This window comes from Podarcis bocagei (genome assembly GCF_964188305.1).
Source record: "Podarcis bocagei genome assembly, chromosome: 13".
NCBI lineage: Eukaryota > Metazoa > Chordata > Lepidosauria > Squamata > Lacertidae > Podarcis > Podarcis bocagei.
In genome coordinates this window covers 34,554,204-34,571,654 of record NC_138138.1, presented here as the reverse complement: position 1 = coordinate 34,571,654, position 17,451 = coordinate 34,554,204, and the positions used below count along the sequence as shown (strand labels likewise).

Below are 17,451 nucleotides of genomic sequence, written 5' to 3'. Positions count from 1 at the left end.
AAACAACAATAAATAATTAAGGAATTATTGTGAAAATAAGAAATATTTAGGGGAACAACAAATGTTGTCCTTGCTAAGGGCACCATATTACAAAAGTCTGCCCCTGCTTCCACTCTCTATCCATACCAGTTTTCTAGCACCGTTGGAAGAATTGTTGATATAACAACATGTTTCAGGTTAAAATGGTTATCACTTCTGTCACTTTCTCCTATTCCCACATTTCTATTTAGCTCATATATGGATCTGCACCACTGATGAATGATAAAACTCCAGGACTTTATTTCTACCAGATGAGCCCCAAGGAAGACCTCCAGTATCAGGGGATTCTCTATTTCCTTCTGCATTTCAGATGGACATGGATTGGGATCCTTACCAGCAATGATGAATATGGAGATAGATTTGTACAAACTGTAGTTCCACTTTTCTCCCAGAGTGGTATTTGTTTTGCCTTCACTGAAAGAACTCAGAAATTCACTTTTGTCACAGAAATTAATGCTTTGTTTAACAAGGGGGCAAAAATTCATGATAATATAATTAACAGCAAAGCCAATGCAGTTGTGGTCTATGGGGAATCGTATGCTGTGCCTTTTTTCAGATGGTTGCCGTACCTGTCAGAACAAGAACAAATGTCAAGTAAGCCAAAAGGTAAAGTGTGGATTATGACAGGCCAGATGGAGCTAACATCATTTGTTTATCAAAGGACTTGGGATACAAACATACTCCATGGGGCTCTCTCCTTCACAGCTCATTCTTGTGATCTACCAGGATTTCACAAATTTGTTGAGAACAAAAACCCTTCTAGCTCAAAAGGAGATGGTTTTATCATGGACTTCTGGCAACAGGCATTTGGTTGTGTATTCACAAATCAAGTTACTGGCAATGTGGAGGGAGATATCTGCACCGGGGAAGAGAAATTGGAGGATCTTCCTGGTCCTTTTTTTGAAATGAGCATGACCAGCCACAGCTACAACATCTACAATGCTGTTTATGTTGTGGCCCAAGCTTTGCATGCCATGTCTACTTCCCAAGTCAAACACAGATCAATGGCAGGCTGTGGAGAACAGAAGCTTCAGAATCAACAGCTGTGGCAGGTAAGGGACTGAGCATCCTCATCCGCATTATTTGCCCTGCCTCTTCACTGTGTACCACTGAAGCGGGAATGTTTGAAAACTGAAGTAGAAATCTACAGTGAAAATGAAAATATGAGTTTTATTCCAGCTGAGTTCTAGTCTGTGCTTTTCATTCCACCTTTATCAAGATGTTTTTTACAGTTTTTAAAATAATTTTTCTTCTCCACATACTAATATGGATAATGTGGCTATATTTGTGAAATCCTTATGTTTGTGCAATGCAACATTATTCCTTCCTGAACTGCCATTTACTTTTCAATCTAGCTCCACCATTTTCTGAGAAGTATCTCATTTAACAACAGTGCTGGGGACAAGATTTCCTTTGACCAGAATGGGGAGATAGTAGCTGGATTTGATGTCACCAACTGGATTGTTTTCTCAAATCAATCCTTTCAAAGAGTGAAAGTTGGGAAGATTGATCCCCAGGTTCCTCCAGACCAAGCACTTGCTATCAGTGAGGATATCATAACATGGCATAACTGGTTTAACCAGGTAGGAGGTAATCATCAGCCATTTGGAAGAGTTCCTCTTTTGAATGAACACTCCTGAATGTTATTTTGTTCAGCCCTTATTAAAACTGTTAGCTGTTGTTAGGATTGAGAATAGTACAACTGTCAGAAGCAGTTGTCAAGGGCAGGTCAGCAATAACTCACACGGTGCCCATGAAGTTAACTCTTTATTAAAAGAAACAAGATAGCTCAAGAGACCAGGCCTAGTGTGCACAGCAACTAGTCCTGTTGGATCTAGCCCCTATGAGGCAGTTGCAGGGACTGAAGACCCCCATCTTCCCACAGTCCCCCCCCGGTCTTTCCCAAGCAATCTGATACTTCATCACCTTGCCTGTCTCTGCTCTGCTCTCTTCATCCCTCTTTTGTTCTGAGACCAGGGGGGAGGGGAGATGGTTGCAGCAGGACAGGAAGACCCCGGATTCTTCAACAGCCTGCCTCGTCTCTCCCTTACTACTGACTTAAGAATAAAAATACAACTGCTGAATGAAGCAAGCTGCTACAATAAATGATCTTTCAAACAATCATGTTAAAAGAAGAGACTACCTTCTTTTAAATGCTTTTCAGCGATTCCATCTATTTTACATGGCTACAGGCATCTTCACTTAGTTAACAAGTCAGATTGATCAATAAACATGGGAAAACAAATCATTTCTTCAACAAGAACATTTTCCCAAAATGTGCAATGCAATTATAATGGCAATGTTGATACCCTTGTGGCATTTCAAGTGCACTTAAGAAGTTCCAGAGAAATTATGCTGATATAAGGCAGGGGTCATGATAGCTCAGTTGGTTGAAGTATAGTGCTGAAAATGCCAAGGTTGCAGGTTCTATCCTTGTATGGGACAGCTACATATTCCTGCATTGCAGGGGGTTGCACTAGATCAGGCATGTCCAAAGTCCATTTTGGGGGCCTAATCCGGCTCACCAGTCAGTTTAATCTGGCCCCTGTGGTAGTTTATTTCCTTGGGTAAAATCCTAAAAAAAGCTGAACTTCATTCTTTGAAAAAGGTCAACAACTTTGGTTGGCCCTTTGGTCGGCCCCCATGGCCCTTCAAATCTGGCCCTCTTTGAAAAAAGTTTGGACACCACTGCACTAGATGATCCCCTGGGTCCCTTCCAACTCTCCATTTCTATGATATCCTAATTCGTTCATCAGCTAATGAGCAGGATCTTCTCCTGTAACAACGCATATTTCTTTCTCCCCCACTGTCTGCTTAAAAAGAAATGTTTAGATCCTGAACTGCTAAGAAAGAAGTATGCCTATTACCTTAAAGTGCTTGACAAAAGCTCTCTTTGGAGAACCGTCTGCCGCTCCCACAACAAATATCACTCAGATGGGAGGCTCAATCATGAGTGCAGGGACTGTCATTTGCTACTTCAAAAATGTCTCAGAAACTTGAGGATCATGGCTATTATTATTCTGAGAATCACATTTTCTCTCTCTTTCATTTCTGAATTAGACACTGCCTAAATCTGTATGCTCCGACAGTTGTCATCCTGGTTCTAGCAAGAAAGTGAAAGAGGGGGTGCCATTTTGCTGCTATGACTGCACCCCATGTCCAGAAGGGAAGATTACAACCCAGGAGGGTAAGAAATATATGCACAAATTTATATATGGCTCCCTAAAACAAAGAAAAACATCCACAGGAAACAATATATTCACCAAGGTTCTTGTTTCCAGTTTTTGAAACTTGGTAGAAAGATTTGGGTGGCAATGGACCTAATATTTTAGTAAACATATTTTTACACACAGCTTCATTAATTTGATTATTATGTTTTTTAAAAAAAAATCATCTTAAAAATGTATGTAAATCTGCATTTTCTCTCAATATGTGTTTAGCAGTATCTATCCAAGTTCTTTTCAATTGTGCATTTACATTCATAAAACTTTTTTAGATGTATATTTTAAAACTTTAAGCTTCAAGTAATCGAGTCATAATATTTTGAGAAATCCAGCAAAGAGCTAACTTCCAATCTGCACATACAGAGGTTTGCTAAGATTGAATTATTTTTAATTTACTGATTAATAAGAGTGGGTTACTAGATACATAAGTATACAGTGACACATTCCCTCTATTATGCTTTATTGAGGGGGCTACAGAATATTGACTGGAAACCCTTGGTTAGTTCTTGATAATGTGAAGTCAATCAGGAAGCATTTCCAACCCTTCTGCATTTTCACTCAGTTAATTACCGTATTTTTCGCTCTATAACACGCACCCGACCATAACACGCACATAGTTTTTAGAGGAGGAAAATCCGTAGGCATGCCACCCGTAGGCATTCCCTCCATAACACGCACAGACATTTCCCCTTACTTTTTAGGAGGAAAAAAGTGAGTGTTATGGTGCAAAAAATACGGTATGTACTTCTGATTGGCTGCCTAAGCAGGATGGACTCCATCATTCACAATTGTAAATTTTAATTGTATATTCATGAAACCATTTTTTGTCTTTGTTTTTTAAATGGAATAAGAAAAAGAAAAGAAGGAAAAGTTACGGTATGTTGAGGAAACATCGTATTTTTGAGATTAATACAAAATACTTTCTTTTTCAGATATGATTGACTGTTATAAGTGTGAAGACAAAAAATATCCAAACAGAAATAGGAATTTATGTATTCCTAAGAGTACAAGTTTCTTGTCCTATGAAGACCCTTTGGGTATCAGTTTAACCTCTTTTGCTCTTTCCTTTGCTTTCATTACAGCACTTGTGCTGGGTTCATTTATGAAGCACCATCACACTCCCATTGTCAAAGCCAACAACTGGATCCTGACCTACACTCTCCTCATTTCCCTCCTTCTCTGTTTCATTTGTGCATTGCTATTTATTGGCCAGCCTCAGGTGGTGACATGTCTGCTCCGACAGACTGTTTTTGGCATAATCTTCTCAGTGGCTGTTTCCTGTGTGTTAGCAAAAACCATCACAGTGGTTCTGGCTTTCATGGCTACCAAGCCTGGATCCAGGATGAGGAAGTGGGTGGGGAAAGGAATGGCAAACTCTGTTGTTCTTTCCTGCTCCATTATTCAAGCAGCCATCTGCACTATGTGGCTGGTGATCTCTCCTCCTTTCCCTGATGTTGACTTGAACTCAGTGGCTGGAGAAATTGTATTAGAGTGTAATGAGGGGTCTGTGGTTATGTTCTACTGTGTTTTGGGCTACATGGGCTTTCTGGCTCTTGTGAGCTTCACTGTGGCTTTTTTTGCAAGAAAATTGCCTGATAGTTTCAACGAGGCCAGGTTTATCACTTTCAGCATGTTGCTATTTTGCAGTGTTTGGCTTTCTTTTGTCCCAACCTACTTGAGCATGAAGGGAAAATATGTGGTGGCTGTGGAGATCTTCTCTATCTTGGCCTCCAGTGCTGGGTTGCTGGGTTGCATCTTTGCCCCAAAATATTACATTATTGTGTTGAGGCCTGAGCTGAACAGCAGGGATCTGCTAATAAGAAGGAAAACATGAAAATTGTACAGATCTCTGTCATTTTTTAATGATCTGCTGTATAAAGGTTTGTCTGCATCAGCCCTCCATCTTTGGAAGCCCCAGGCTAAAATGGGTTGCAGTATCTTCAGAGGTGTCCAAATTTTCAATGTTTCTGTCTGCTGTCTTCATTAATGCACATTTCACTTTAGAAAAAAAAAAGTTTTAATGCAGTTTTCATTTTGGCTCTATATACAGCATTCAGGTGTGGGTATCACTGTTCTGATGGTTTAAAAAATAGAGTAAAATCTCCATTTTGGTAACCACTATACTAAATTGGGCAACAATATTTTCAAATTTTCAAATCCATGCACTTTTGAACATTTTGGTCTGTCGTCTTTATTCAAAATGCCTTCCAAAAGTATCCAAACATAGAGTCAACCCAACCCCTTAATCTCAATACTCATCATGTCAAATTGGGCAATGAGAACTCCAGAAGTATCCAAAACAGTACAGTTTGGAATGGTTTGTCTAGCACCTTTATTCAAAAAGGCATATGATGCTTTCCAATGATTCATGAAAACTAGCTCAATGTGGGGGTCAAACCCATGACCTTGAGATTAATAGTCTCATGCTCTACTGACTGAGCCATTTCCACACTGTCCCTTGTTGTTTAACTAAATGAAAGAGAAATGCTATTTTAATATAACAAACATGTTTTCTTAGCAATTCCACAGGGAAAGCCCAACTTTTAATTGGTAATTCACTTCCTTTTCAATTACCAAAAGGACTGTAATTAACTTTGCTGCTATCCAGCACATACACATTTGCAGTGACCACTAGAATAACCAATAGGATGATATAGATATAAACCATGCAGCATTCAAAGTTTGGTACTCAGAATGATATCATTGCTGGCTATACTTCTTGTACTACTTCCACCCATGGTGTGCAAATCTCACATCATTAAATGCATGGTTGATGATCCACACTATCCACTTCATGAGTATCATCAGAAGGGAGACCTAATCATTGGAGCAATTGCTTCTCAGACCTTCATCATCTCTGAATCAATAACATTCAATGAAGAACCCCCACCAACATTGTTTGAAGAGCTTGCGTGAGGAGCTATCTTTTTAAAAACAAACACAAATTGATGTATAATTTAATTGCTATTGTAGTTGTTCTTAGCAGTGTAGGTTGCTATGAGAACTGTGATTTTTGGCTGGTGTTGTATGTATACAAAATGTAAAGGCAAATTACATATCACTTGTGTGTATGTATACCTAAGAATATAAGTTTCTTGTCTTATGAAGAATCTTTGGGTCTTAGTTTAGCCTCTTTAGTTCTTTCTTTTTCAGTGATCACAGCTCTAGTGCTAGGAATACTCATGAATCACCACAACACTCCCATTGTCAAAGCCAACAACCGGGATCTCACCTACATTCTTCTCATCTCTCTCCTGCTCTGCTTCCTTTGTGCATTTCTGTTTACTGGACAACCCCATAAGGCGACATGTCTCCTCCGACAAACTGAAAAAAATATGAACAAATTCCTATGCCCCACAAATAACCCAGAGATGCATTTTAAATAAAAGGACACATTCTACCAATGTAAAAACACTCTGATTCCCGGGCTGTCCACGGATTTAGAAGGGGATTGGGCTGGATCTGGCCCCTGGGCCTTAGTTTGCCTACCCATGGTATATTCCTTGCATCAATTATTAAGGTTACCAGATTAATATCAATGAATCCTTAGGATGAATTTTTGCAGTCCCTGCTCACTTAGAGCTCTGGGGGAGCAGCATTTGCTGTGCAGCAAGGCGGCTTTCTGCGCTGCCATAGGGGGAGACATTTAATGCTCCCCCTTCCAACTGTGAGGTGAAGGTTTGTCAGAAGGACCAATCCAGTTGCAGGGGAAGGGGCAGATCAGGCCCACCACTTGTCAGTACTTAAGAGGGCAACCTCGAGGACTTCAGCATAAAATTATCAAATGAGTTTTTTTCAGAATGGTTGGGGTGCACCTATCAGCTGCAGGGAATGAGTTCTGGTAACAGGGTGTGGATAGGTGACTCAGGTTGCAGCCTGGCAATGTGGGGGTCCAGCTCAGATGGCAGATAAGGCATTGGGTTAGATCTTTAGCTAATTGGGTACCCTGTTAAAGGGGTCCATGAAAGATGTCTCTGTCCAGGAGCCCACATGGGGGCTAATGGACCATAGCACTGTTCTCAATGGTAACCCAAGCAGGGTTGATGCACCTGGTCCATGTCAGGGGCAACTCCCCAGTTATGTGTTAAACCCCATTGTGTTTATCAACTAGCAGGTGGGCTGCTTGATACTGAATTCATACCCAATGTCTTGGCCTAAAGCTACCTGCATCTGTCATGTGGCCCATTTCAACCCAGTGCCAATCTCCTATGTTTATTCCTATGTTTTCTGGTCCCTACCAAGCTTCAGGCAGCCTGTGATTATAACAAAAGGGAAAGGATTCAAGATCTTACCAAATGGATAAGAAAATATCTGGCAATGCCAAAACCATACCTTGCATTGCAAAACCAAAGCCATAATTTACACTGACCCCACCACTGTCGCCTCTGAGTGAATATCCTGGCAGCTTCCACTAAAACAGCTCTGTAATCCTCTATATTGTCTTACCATCCCAGCCAACTCAATGTATTGGGTAGTGTATAAAAGGAATTCATCAAAGGGAGGGAGAATCAAGGCATCAGGCTATGTTTATATTAATGACTTTCTAATTTAATTATTTTTTTTTAATTCAGAAATGTATTTATGGTATCTGTTCATTTTTAAAAAGGCTTTCTTACTGACACTTCAGCTAAAAAAAGAATTGGAATGGATTGCAGATTAATACAGAAGCAATACCATAAAACAAAACAAAACAAAACAAAACAAAACAAAACAAAACAAAACAAAACAAAACAAAACAAGATAATGATTGCTAGTATAGTGCACTGGAATAGCTCATTTGGCAGTGCATGAGACTCTTAATCCATGTCTGTGTCCTGATGTTGTCATGTTAGTGTTAGCTAGCATGATGATACTGTTAGTGGATCTCTCTGTACATATGTATCTTTACTTCAAAGACTCTAATGCCTACATATAGTAGATAAGAGTATTTAGCTTTGTCTTGTATCTGGAGACAATAAATACTTTATTACTCTGAACTGTTTGGGAGAAGAGTTTTCCCCTTATCTTGGGACTCTGGAAGAAGCTGTCTGCTAGGAGCTGCAAATCTCTGAAGACTTGGCTGCTGCTCTGCATACACTGCTTAACCTTGGTTAAGGTGTGGTGAACCACCCACTACTTTTCACAAGTCACCAACAGGTGACAGTCAGTACTACCTACTTAGAAAGGATGCAAGTAAGAAAGCGGGTAGGCAGGACATAACTGAGGGATGATTGAGGTTGGTGGGGCAATGTTTCATGGACCTGTTTTGAAACAGGGCATGCCTTTGATCAAAACATTTTATTTCCTCTCTGGATTTCTTATTCTTTTGTAATTTCCCCAGTGTGTCACAACCTATTCAGGTACCCTATGATATCTAACTGAGTGAAAGAAACCAGTTAATCTTTGATTTAACACAAATATAATATATATTTCTCAGCAATTCCATAGAGTATGCACAAATTTATACTCACTGCTTTCCTCTTTCACAATGACTATAATTAAATATTCCAGTTGCAGTGGCCACAAACAAAGCTAATAACAGCCTTTGAAGAAAATTGCATAAAGATTGTGATCAGACAAGGATATATCAGCCTCATCTCTGACACTTTGTATTTTAGTTCTGAGCTTTAAGAGATGAAAATAGTGCTGTTGCCTGGTGTTAACAATGGTGTTATTGCTTGCCTTGATTTTGTTATTGTTTCCACACATGGTAAGCAAAGCTCACATCATTAAGTGCATGGTTGATGATCCACATGCTCCACTTCATCAGTATCATCAGCCAGGAGACCTCATCATCGGAGCCATTGCTTCCCAGGCTTTCATAATCTCCACTCGAATCAGCTTCACTGAAGAACCCCCGCCACCTTTGTTTGAAGAGCTTAAGTAAGAGTTTAACTTATTCCTTTTTTAAAATTTGAATTTGTTTTTTCTTCTTCTTTTCTGAAGTGAAGGGTACTAAGAGAGCACTGAAGGGTAATAAGAACATGGGAATGTTGTAAATAAAATAATTATTTCCATATGGATTTGACTCTTCATTTTCTCTGCCAAATTCTTTGATTTGCAAATGTAAAAGTACTGGAAGAAGAATCTCTTGTTGCTGTTTATCCTAACAAGACCCTAATTTTTCCCCCCTATTAAAATAAGTGGTTAAGTTTCATTTGAAATATTTGTTCTTACTGGGAACCAGAGAACAGCTCTGACTTTCTGACTCCCTTATCTAGCATGTTATAGAAAGTTTATTCATGGTTGCTACCTTTCATCTTCTGCCTTCTGCTTTGTCTTCTCTGCTGTACATCTCTTTCAGCATATATGCAATATGTCATCACCATTCTCATTCTTAACAATAATTCAGACTATCCTTTTATTTTCTGAGGGAAAATAACGAGCACTCCAAGGCATTATAAATATGTTTATGCATCCTAATCCCCCCTTCATTGTTTGATGTTTTGAGGCATATCCCAATTCAGTCCTCCTAATCTTATCAAAATTATTTTTTGCTCTTCTTCAATATCCTAGAGGAAAAGTTCATGTAGGCAATTACATGGCATCATCTTTTACTGCATAAGATAGCAGGTCCAATTATGCCAGCTTTTCTACTTTTGGTAGCTGCTCTCCCTGAACTGTGACACATAACTTTCCTGGTCCTGTTATTCAAAGGGGTCTGTAACTGAAGATGCTGTGAATTGAATCAATGACCATCTGTAGACAGTTACAGATAGGTAGCCGTGTTGGTCTGCCATAGTCAAAATAAAAAAAATTCCTTCCAGTAGCACCTTAAAGACCAACTAAGTTAGTTATATACTGTATACAGTATATAAACCCTGCCTTAAGTTTCAGTTCTTCTGCAGTCCTTCTCCTGCAATTTCATACCCCAACTTTTGGATGTGATTGATGGCAGTCTTGGGGATAATGAATAAAACTCCAGTTTAATCAATTTCAGCAAACTGGATTATCTTCAAGGATGGTTTTGGTTGCGGGCAGGCCCACTACAGCCCCCCCCCCCGGCGTGGGGAGAGTTATGCCCTTTACGCCAGGGTGGCACCATGATCACCCCAGGCTTCTTTTGGCTAATCGTGATTGAGTGAGGTGATCGTGGGGGGTATAAAAGCAGCAGTGCGACGTGTGCTGGGCACCTGCTTCACACTGCCAAACACCCACCCACCCTCCCTTTTGTTTTAGCTGCCCTCTGGCCTTTCTTTGGACTTTGGTTGGTTGCCTGTCTTGGGACGGGGATGGGTAGGAATTTTTCGATTTGGCGGATTGGAGCTGGCCACTTGGTTTTTGCCTACTTCTCAGCAATTGTCACAACTTTGTAAGGTTTGGTGATTAGGCATTGGCTTATTGATGGGGGGAGGGGAGGTCAGCCATTGGCTGCCCCTCCATGTTCAAGGGTATTCCATTAAAGGAATCTGGAGCCTGGATCCTGTCTAAAGTCCGCTTGAGGGGCTAGGGCCATGCCAGGCCTCTGGGAACACCGAGGAGAGCTGCAGGCGGGTTCCCCCAATGTGGCTCCCTCATTGGTGGTTTACCCTTCCTGATTCCCTGCAAGGTGGGCAGGAGTCAGAGTTTATTGCAAAGGCCTAAGCCAATGCTGCTCACATTTGCTGTAATCAATAAAGTTGTGGCCTAAATTTTGCCCATTAACCTTAAACCTAAATCTGTCTGTGTGTGAATTTATTTCCTCTGGGGGGCTGGATTGGGGGCCATGACACACAATTCCTGGAGTTACTGCTATGTCCTGGAACTTTTAATTAATCTTTCCCAAGAAGATGAAAAACAGTACCCCACCTTCTGAAATGGTATTCATAACTCCCACCGTCAAACTAATGGTGCAAGTGAAAAAAGGACGTAACATTTTCAAAGTTCCATGGAGATGGAAAAGTTTAATAATATTTTTAAACTGATAGTAGTTACTATGCTTCATTTTGATATAGTATACAATACTTTTCCAACATTTGCAATATCAGTGTGAAGTTTCCTTATGATTCAGAATACAACTTACCTTCTAGTGCAATACCTAAGAATTATCAGCACATCCTGGCCTTGGCATTTGCAGTAAAAGAGATTAATGAAAACTTTCACCTCTTGCCCAATATCACCTTGGGTTTCCACATCTATGATAACAATTATACTGATAAGTGGACCTACCATGCTACAATGCTACTTATATACACTCTGGGAAGATTTGTCCCAAATTACCAATGTGATGTCCAAACAAACATGATTGGAGTCATTGGGGGACTGGACCCCCCAACCTCACTTCAAGCGGCAAGACTGGTGGACATTTTCAAAATTCCACAGGTATGCCATGTGTTTCTGTCAATGTGTGTATGTTTGTGTGTGTTGTTCTATGTATAATTATAGTGCTTTACTACTTTTAAACATTTCCTTTTAAAATGTTATGTTTTTGGCATAGTCAGTGAATAACATACATGCATGGCCATCACTTTGTGTAAATGTCAAGCCTTGATTGTTAAATAAAGCCTGTGTGGGTCATTCTTAAATTAGAATCAAGAAGTGTAACAACCTAAGCACTTTACCTCTTCCTTCTACTTTGAAATAAGCCAATTCTTTTAAGAAAAACAATGTTGTGGTACGAGGACCCGACCCCCGCGATGCGAAATGAATACACAAGGACACATGATATAAGGTTAATGGGCATGGAAAGGCCACAACTTTATTGATTACAGCAGTGAAAAGGTATTGGCTTAGGCATTGGATCTCTAAAACAAGTGGGTTTATTCACCAGTAGGTGGAGCCTGTTGATGCTAATCCAACTATAGGCTCCCCCCTGATGTCACCGAGGGTCGTGCTATAGCCTCCCGCCAAACAGGCATCGGACAGAACACACAACCGCCAGATTCCTTTAACGGAATACCCCAAAATTGAAGGCATAGGCGATGGCCACACCTAGCCCTTTGACACACCACAACACATTATTCCAATGCCTAACCTACCCACCAATACCACAAAAGTTGTGACGATTGCTACGAGGTAGGCGAAAAAACCAAAAAGTCTAATGCCAAATGGAAAAACTCCTACCAGGCCCCCTAGACAACCAGGGCAACCAACCTAAGGTCCATAGCAAGGCCAATGACCTAAGCCCTGGAGGGTGGGTAACTCGCGACGACGACGATGAAGAATGAGGCTGGGGAGAGGCTGGCGCCGCAGCAAAAGGCTGCTGAACACGCCCCCTCCGAGGCACCTGGTTGGATGCCTCCAGGGGGGCGTGGGCGCCAGCCAGGTGAGGTGGAGGCAGAGGGCTATGCCCCCTGCTAGGGGCGGTGCTCGGGCTCCCGTCCACAACCACTCCCCTCTCTTCAGGGAGGAGAGTCTTTTTGTGACAATACTTCAGGAATATAAACATTAAGGGTCAGCTAAGCAGAACTCTGCCATATCACATACTGGGTTTTTAATAACATTAATAATAATAATAATAATCTATCATTTATACCCTGCCCATCTGGCTGGGTTGTTTGGGGGCATGAGCTGCATGCAGGACAACTTTGCCTGGTGACACACAGCCCAGAGAGCAGAGTTGTGTTCCCCATTGTGCTCTAGAGAGATCCGAGGAAATCTCATGAGAAGAGGAAAGGGCCATGGCCTTTAAAGGTTTGGGGCATTTTGCCCTATGAGCTTCCCACCGATCTGTTCCCGTGTCTGAGCCTCACTGGGCTTTTGCGACCACTCATTGCAAGTGGTGGAAAGTGGCGGAAAGTGGCGGAAGGGATTGACTAATGCACACTCTAAACTCAAGGTTAGGACCTCTGCCTGGCTGGAATTTATTCCCCATTATTATTATCCTCCCACAACACACCTATTTGTATGTAGGGAGGGGAGATCCTATCTGCCACTGCTGACTGGATGAAAATCTATTACCTGTGGAAGCTAAGTTTCTGAGGAATACATTGTATTCATAGCAATACTGCATGAGTTCCCAGAGCAGTTTCTCTTCAGCTTTAAACCCACCTAAAGCTTCAGGCCAACCAACACTCTCACCCTCAGCACCCAAATTGTTGCAAGGAAAATCCACTGACATTGCAGGTCTACTGAAAGTATAAGTGACAAAATGTGAGTATTGTTATTTGGACATTGTATCTATGGATGATATTCAACACACATTCTGCTCAAACTGCGTGGCAAGTTAATAGACATGAATAAATTAGGTTCATTAATTTCAGTGAGTCTACTCTGAGTAAGACCAATTTGGGTACAATCATATTCTCTTCTTTCCACACTTTCCTTTAGCTCATTTATGGCCCTGCTCCAGTGATGAATGACAAAACGCCAGGCATCCCATTCTACCAGATGGTGCCCAGAGAAGACATTCAGTTTGCAGGGATTCTTTCTTTGCTTCTGCATTTCAGGTGGACATGGATTGGACTCCTAACTATGGATAATGACAATGGAGAAAGATGTGTGCAAAGTGTGGTTCCGCCTTTTTCTCAGAGTGGTATCTGCTTTGCCTTCATTGAAAGAAGCCCAACAGTTACCGTTGTCACTGATATTAATGCCATGTTTAACAAGGGGGGTCATATACATGATAAAATCATAGATAGTAAAGCCAGTGTGGTGGTGGCATATGGAGAATCCTATGGGATTGTGTTGTTGAGATGGTTTCCATATCTGTCAGAACAAGAACATATAAGTGAGAAGTCAAAAGGTATAGTGTGGATAATAACAGCCCAGGGGGAGTTCAATTCAATGGTCTATCAGAGAACTTGGGATACAGAAATGTTCCATGGATCTCTCTCATTTACAATTCACTCCAATGATCCACCAGGATTTCAAGAATTTGTTAGAAACAGAAACCCATCCAGCACCACAGGAGATGGTTTTATCAAGGACTTCTGGCAACAGGCTTTTGCTTGTGTATTCCCAAATACAGATGTCAGCAAGGTAGATGGGGACATGTGCACTGGGAAGGAGAAGCTGGAGAGTCTTTCTGAATCTTTTTTTGAAATGAGCATGACCTCTCACAGCTACAGTATCTACAATGCTGTCTATGTTATGGCCCATGCTTTACATGCTATGTCCTCATCTAGACTCAAGCACAGTGTAATGAATAACAGAAGCATGCAGAAATCTCAGGATCACCAGCATTGGAAGGTAACGAATGTGAAAGAAGGGAGGAAGATTCAACTAGTGTGTATTTTAAAGCAAACCAATTCACACCTCGCAAAATGAAACTTTCTCTTTCATCTTCCTTCATCCCTTAAAAAGAGATAACACTGACAGAATATTTTTGCCACTTTACCTCCTTATTTCCTGACCCTAACATATACACTGCAGCATTTTCTAACTATTGTTTTTTCCACTTCAATTCAGCTCCACGGGTTTTTGAAAAGGGTCTCATTTAACAATAGTGCTGGGGAGAGAGTCTCATTTGACCAGAATGGGGAGTTTGCAGCTGGCTTTGATATTGATAACTGGATTTTCCTCAAAAATGAATCCTTTCATAGAATAAAAGTTGGGAGGACCGATCCCCTGGCTTCTCCAGACCAAGTGTTCACCATCAATGAGAATGTCATAACATGGCACAAGGGATTTAACCAGGTAGAGATAGTTTAGAAAATATTCTGCTCCTATAAAATCATATTTTTTGTGATTGTTACATAACATATGCAAAGTCTCCTGGATTTTACTGGTTCCTCAATAATTATCTTCAAGATCATCATTAATCTCTTTCATTTACACATTAGGCACAGCCTCTTTCTGTCTGTACTGAGAGCTGCCGTCCTGGTTATAGCAAAAAAGTGAAGGAGGGGGAGCCATCTTGCTGCTATGATTGTATCCCATGCCCAGGAGGGAAGATTTCAGATCAAACTGGTAAGGTGTATAATGTAATTGGACTTTTTCAACATCAGAACAGTAGCTGAAGAAACACCATTAACAACTTTTAAATAGTTATCTCAATGGGGCTGAGTTTATTTTCCTTAAATGGGTTGTCAGTTTTGGCTCCTTTTTTAAACGTCAGTGGATTAGGAGATTTTTTATATATATATAAAAAGGCTGCAATTTCTTAATGCCTTTCTAAATCAAACATTTATTTATACTAATATACTTAAGATTAGCCTTGAATATTATTCAACCGGTAAACACACAGACACACACCCAAATGCTCAATTATGAAAACACTTTCTGCTTTCAAAATACCTCCCAGCTTAATACCAGAGTTAAGGCTATATTATATTACCTCAAGCTCCACGGTATTGGGAAACTGGAAGCTATGTCTGTAGCCGTAAGTGACATGCCGCATGGATAATGATATTGTGCACTATGCAAAGGTGCATAGGAAATGGGCATAAATCAACACACACAAAGATTAATCTAACAAGGCTCAGATGCTTTATTCCTGGACTGTGAGGACAAAGCATCTTTGCTCATACAAATCTAATCACAAGGAGAATAACATTTATTTCATGTTGGGGAACTTTCTGGCCATATTTTCTACATAAAAACACCATTGTTTTTTTTCCTTCCAGATATGAGTGATTGCCATAAATGCACAGATGAAAAATATGCAAACAAAAAGCAGGATTTTTGTATTCCTAAGAATTTCAGCTTTCTGTCTTATGAAGAACCTTTGAGTCTCTGCTTAACTTCTTTAGCTCTTTCATTTTCTATGATGACAGCTTTAGTGCTAGGAATATTTATGAAGCACCACAACACTCCCATTGTCAAAGCTAACAACCGGGACCTCACCTATACTCTCCTCATCTCCCTGTTCCTCTGCTTCCTTTGTGCAGTTTTATTTATTGGACAACCCAAGAGGGTAAAGTGTTTCCTTAGACAAACTACTTTCAGTATCATTTTCTCAGTGGCTGTTTCTTGTGTGCTGGCAAAAACGACCACAGTGGTTCTGGCTTTCATGGCCACCAAACCTGGATCCAAAATGAGGAAGTGGATGGGGAAGAGTTTGGCCAACTCCATTGTTCTTTCCTGCTCCCTCATCCAAGCACTTATTTGTACTGTTTGGCTTGCAACCTCTCCCCCATTCCCAGATGTCGATATGCACTCATTGACTTCAGAAATTGTATTAGAATGCAATGAGGGGTGTGTGACTATGTTCTACTGTGTTCTTGGCTACATGGGCTTCCTGGCAACAGTCAGTTTCACTGTGGCTTTCCTTTCCAGAAAGTTACCCGACAGTTTCAATGAAGCCAAGTTCATCACTTTCAGCATGTTGGTCTTTTGCAGTGTTTGGTTATCATTTATTCCCTCCTACCTGAGCACAAAGGGAAAATACATGGTTGCAGTGGAGATCTTCTCTATTTTAGCCTCCAGTGCTGGACTGCTGGGTTGCATCTTTGCACCCAAATGTTATATTATTATGCTAAGGCCTGAATTGAACAGCAAGAAACATCTAATAAGTAGAAGGGATTGAACAATATGTCCACATCCTCCATTGCAATGTGGAATCTAGCATAGTATGTGTAGTGTGAATGCATCAGAATGTTTGCCTCCCTTTAGCTGCCCTCGAAGAAAACTTACTCAAAATATTCCAACACAAATTTCACTTCGTAAATTGTATATTCCCTGCCTTAATGATTATGGGTCCAGATTAATATCAATGAATCCTTAGGATAAATTCTTGCAATCCCTGCTCACTTAGTGCACTGGGGAGCAGTGTTTGCTCTGCAGCAAGGCCACAGCCCTGTCTGCACTGCCATAGGGGGGCACATTTAATGCTCCCCCTTCCAACTGTGCAGTGTGAAGGCTTGTTAGAAGGGCCAATCCAGTTGCAGAGGAAAGGGTAGATGAGGCCCACCACTTGACAGTACTTAAGAGGGCAACCTCAGGGAGTTCAGCATAAAATTATCAAATGAGTTTCTGTTCAGACTGGATGGGGTGCACCTACCAGCTGCAGTGAATGAGTTCTGGTAACAGGGTGTGGATAGGGGACTCAGGTTGCAGCCTGGCAATGTGGGGGTCCAGCTCAGATAGCAGATAAGGCATTGGGTTAGATCTTTAGCTAATTGGGTACCCTGTTAAAGGGGTCCAGGAAAGATGTCTCTGTCCAGGAGCCCACATGGGGGCTAATGGACCATAGCACTGTTCTCAATGGTGACCCAAGCAGGGTTGATGCACCTGGTCCATGTCAGGGGCGACTCCCCAGTTATGTGTTAAACCCCACTGTATTTATCAACTAGCAGGTGGGCTGCTTGATACTGAATTCATACCCAATGTCTTGGCCTAAAACTACCTG

General features: G+C 41.0%; 1 protein-coding gene across 1 annotated transcript; it reads left to right on the top strand.

Annotated features, from left to right (window-relative positions):
* Positions 1 to 824: 824 nt before the first annotated feature.
* On the top strand, positions 825 to 16,629 carry LOC308570692 (vomeronasal type-2 receptor 26-like; the record flags this gene model as incomplete). Its single annotated transcript, XM_081165606.1, has 8 exons — positions 825 to 1,091; positions 1,395 to 1,622; positions 9,013 to 9,125; positions 11,252 to 11,543; positions 13,491 to 14,351; positions 14,571 to 14,798; positions 14,945 to 15,071; positions 15,728 to 16,629. 8 exons carry the CDS (start codon positions 825 to 827, stop codon positions 16,627 to 16,629), a joined length of 3,018 nt encoding a protein of 1,005 aa, XP_081021732.1.
* Positions 16,630 to 17,451: the final 822 nt, after the last annotated feature.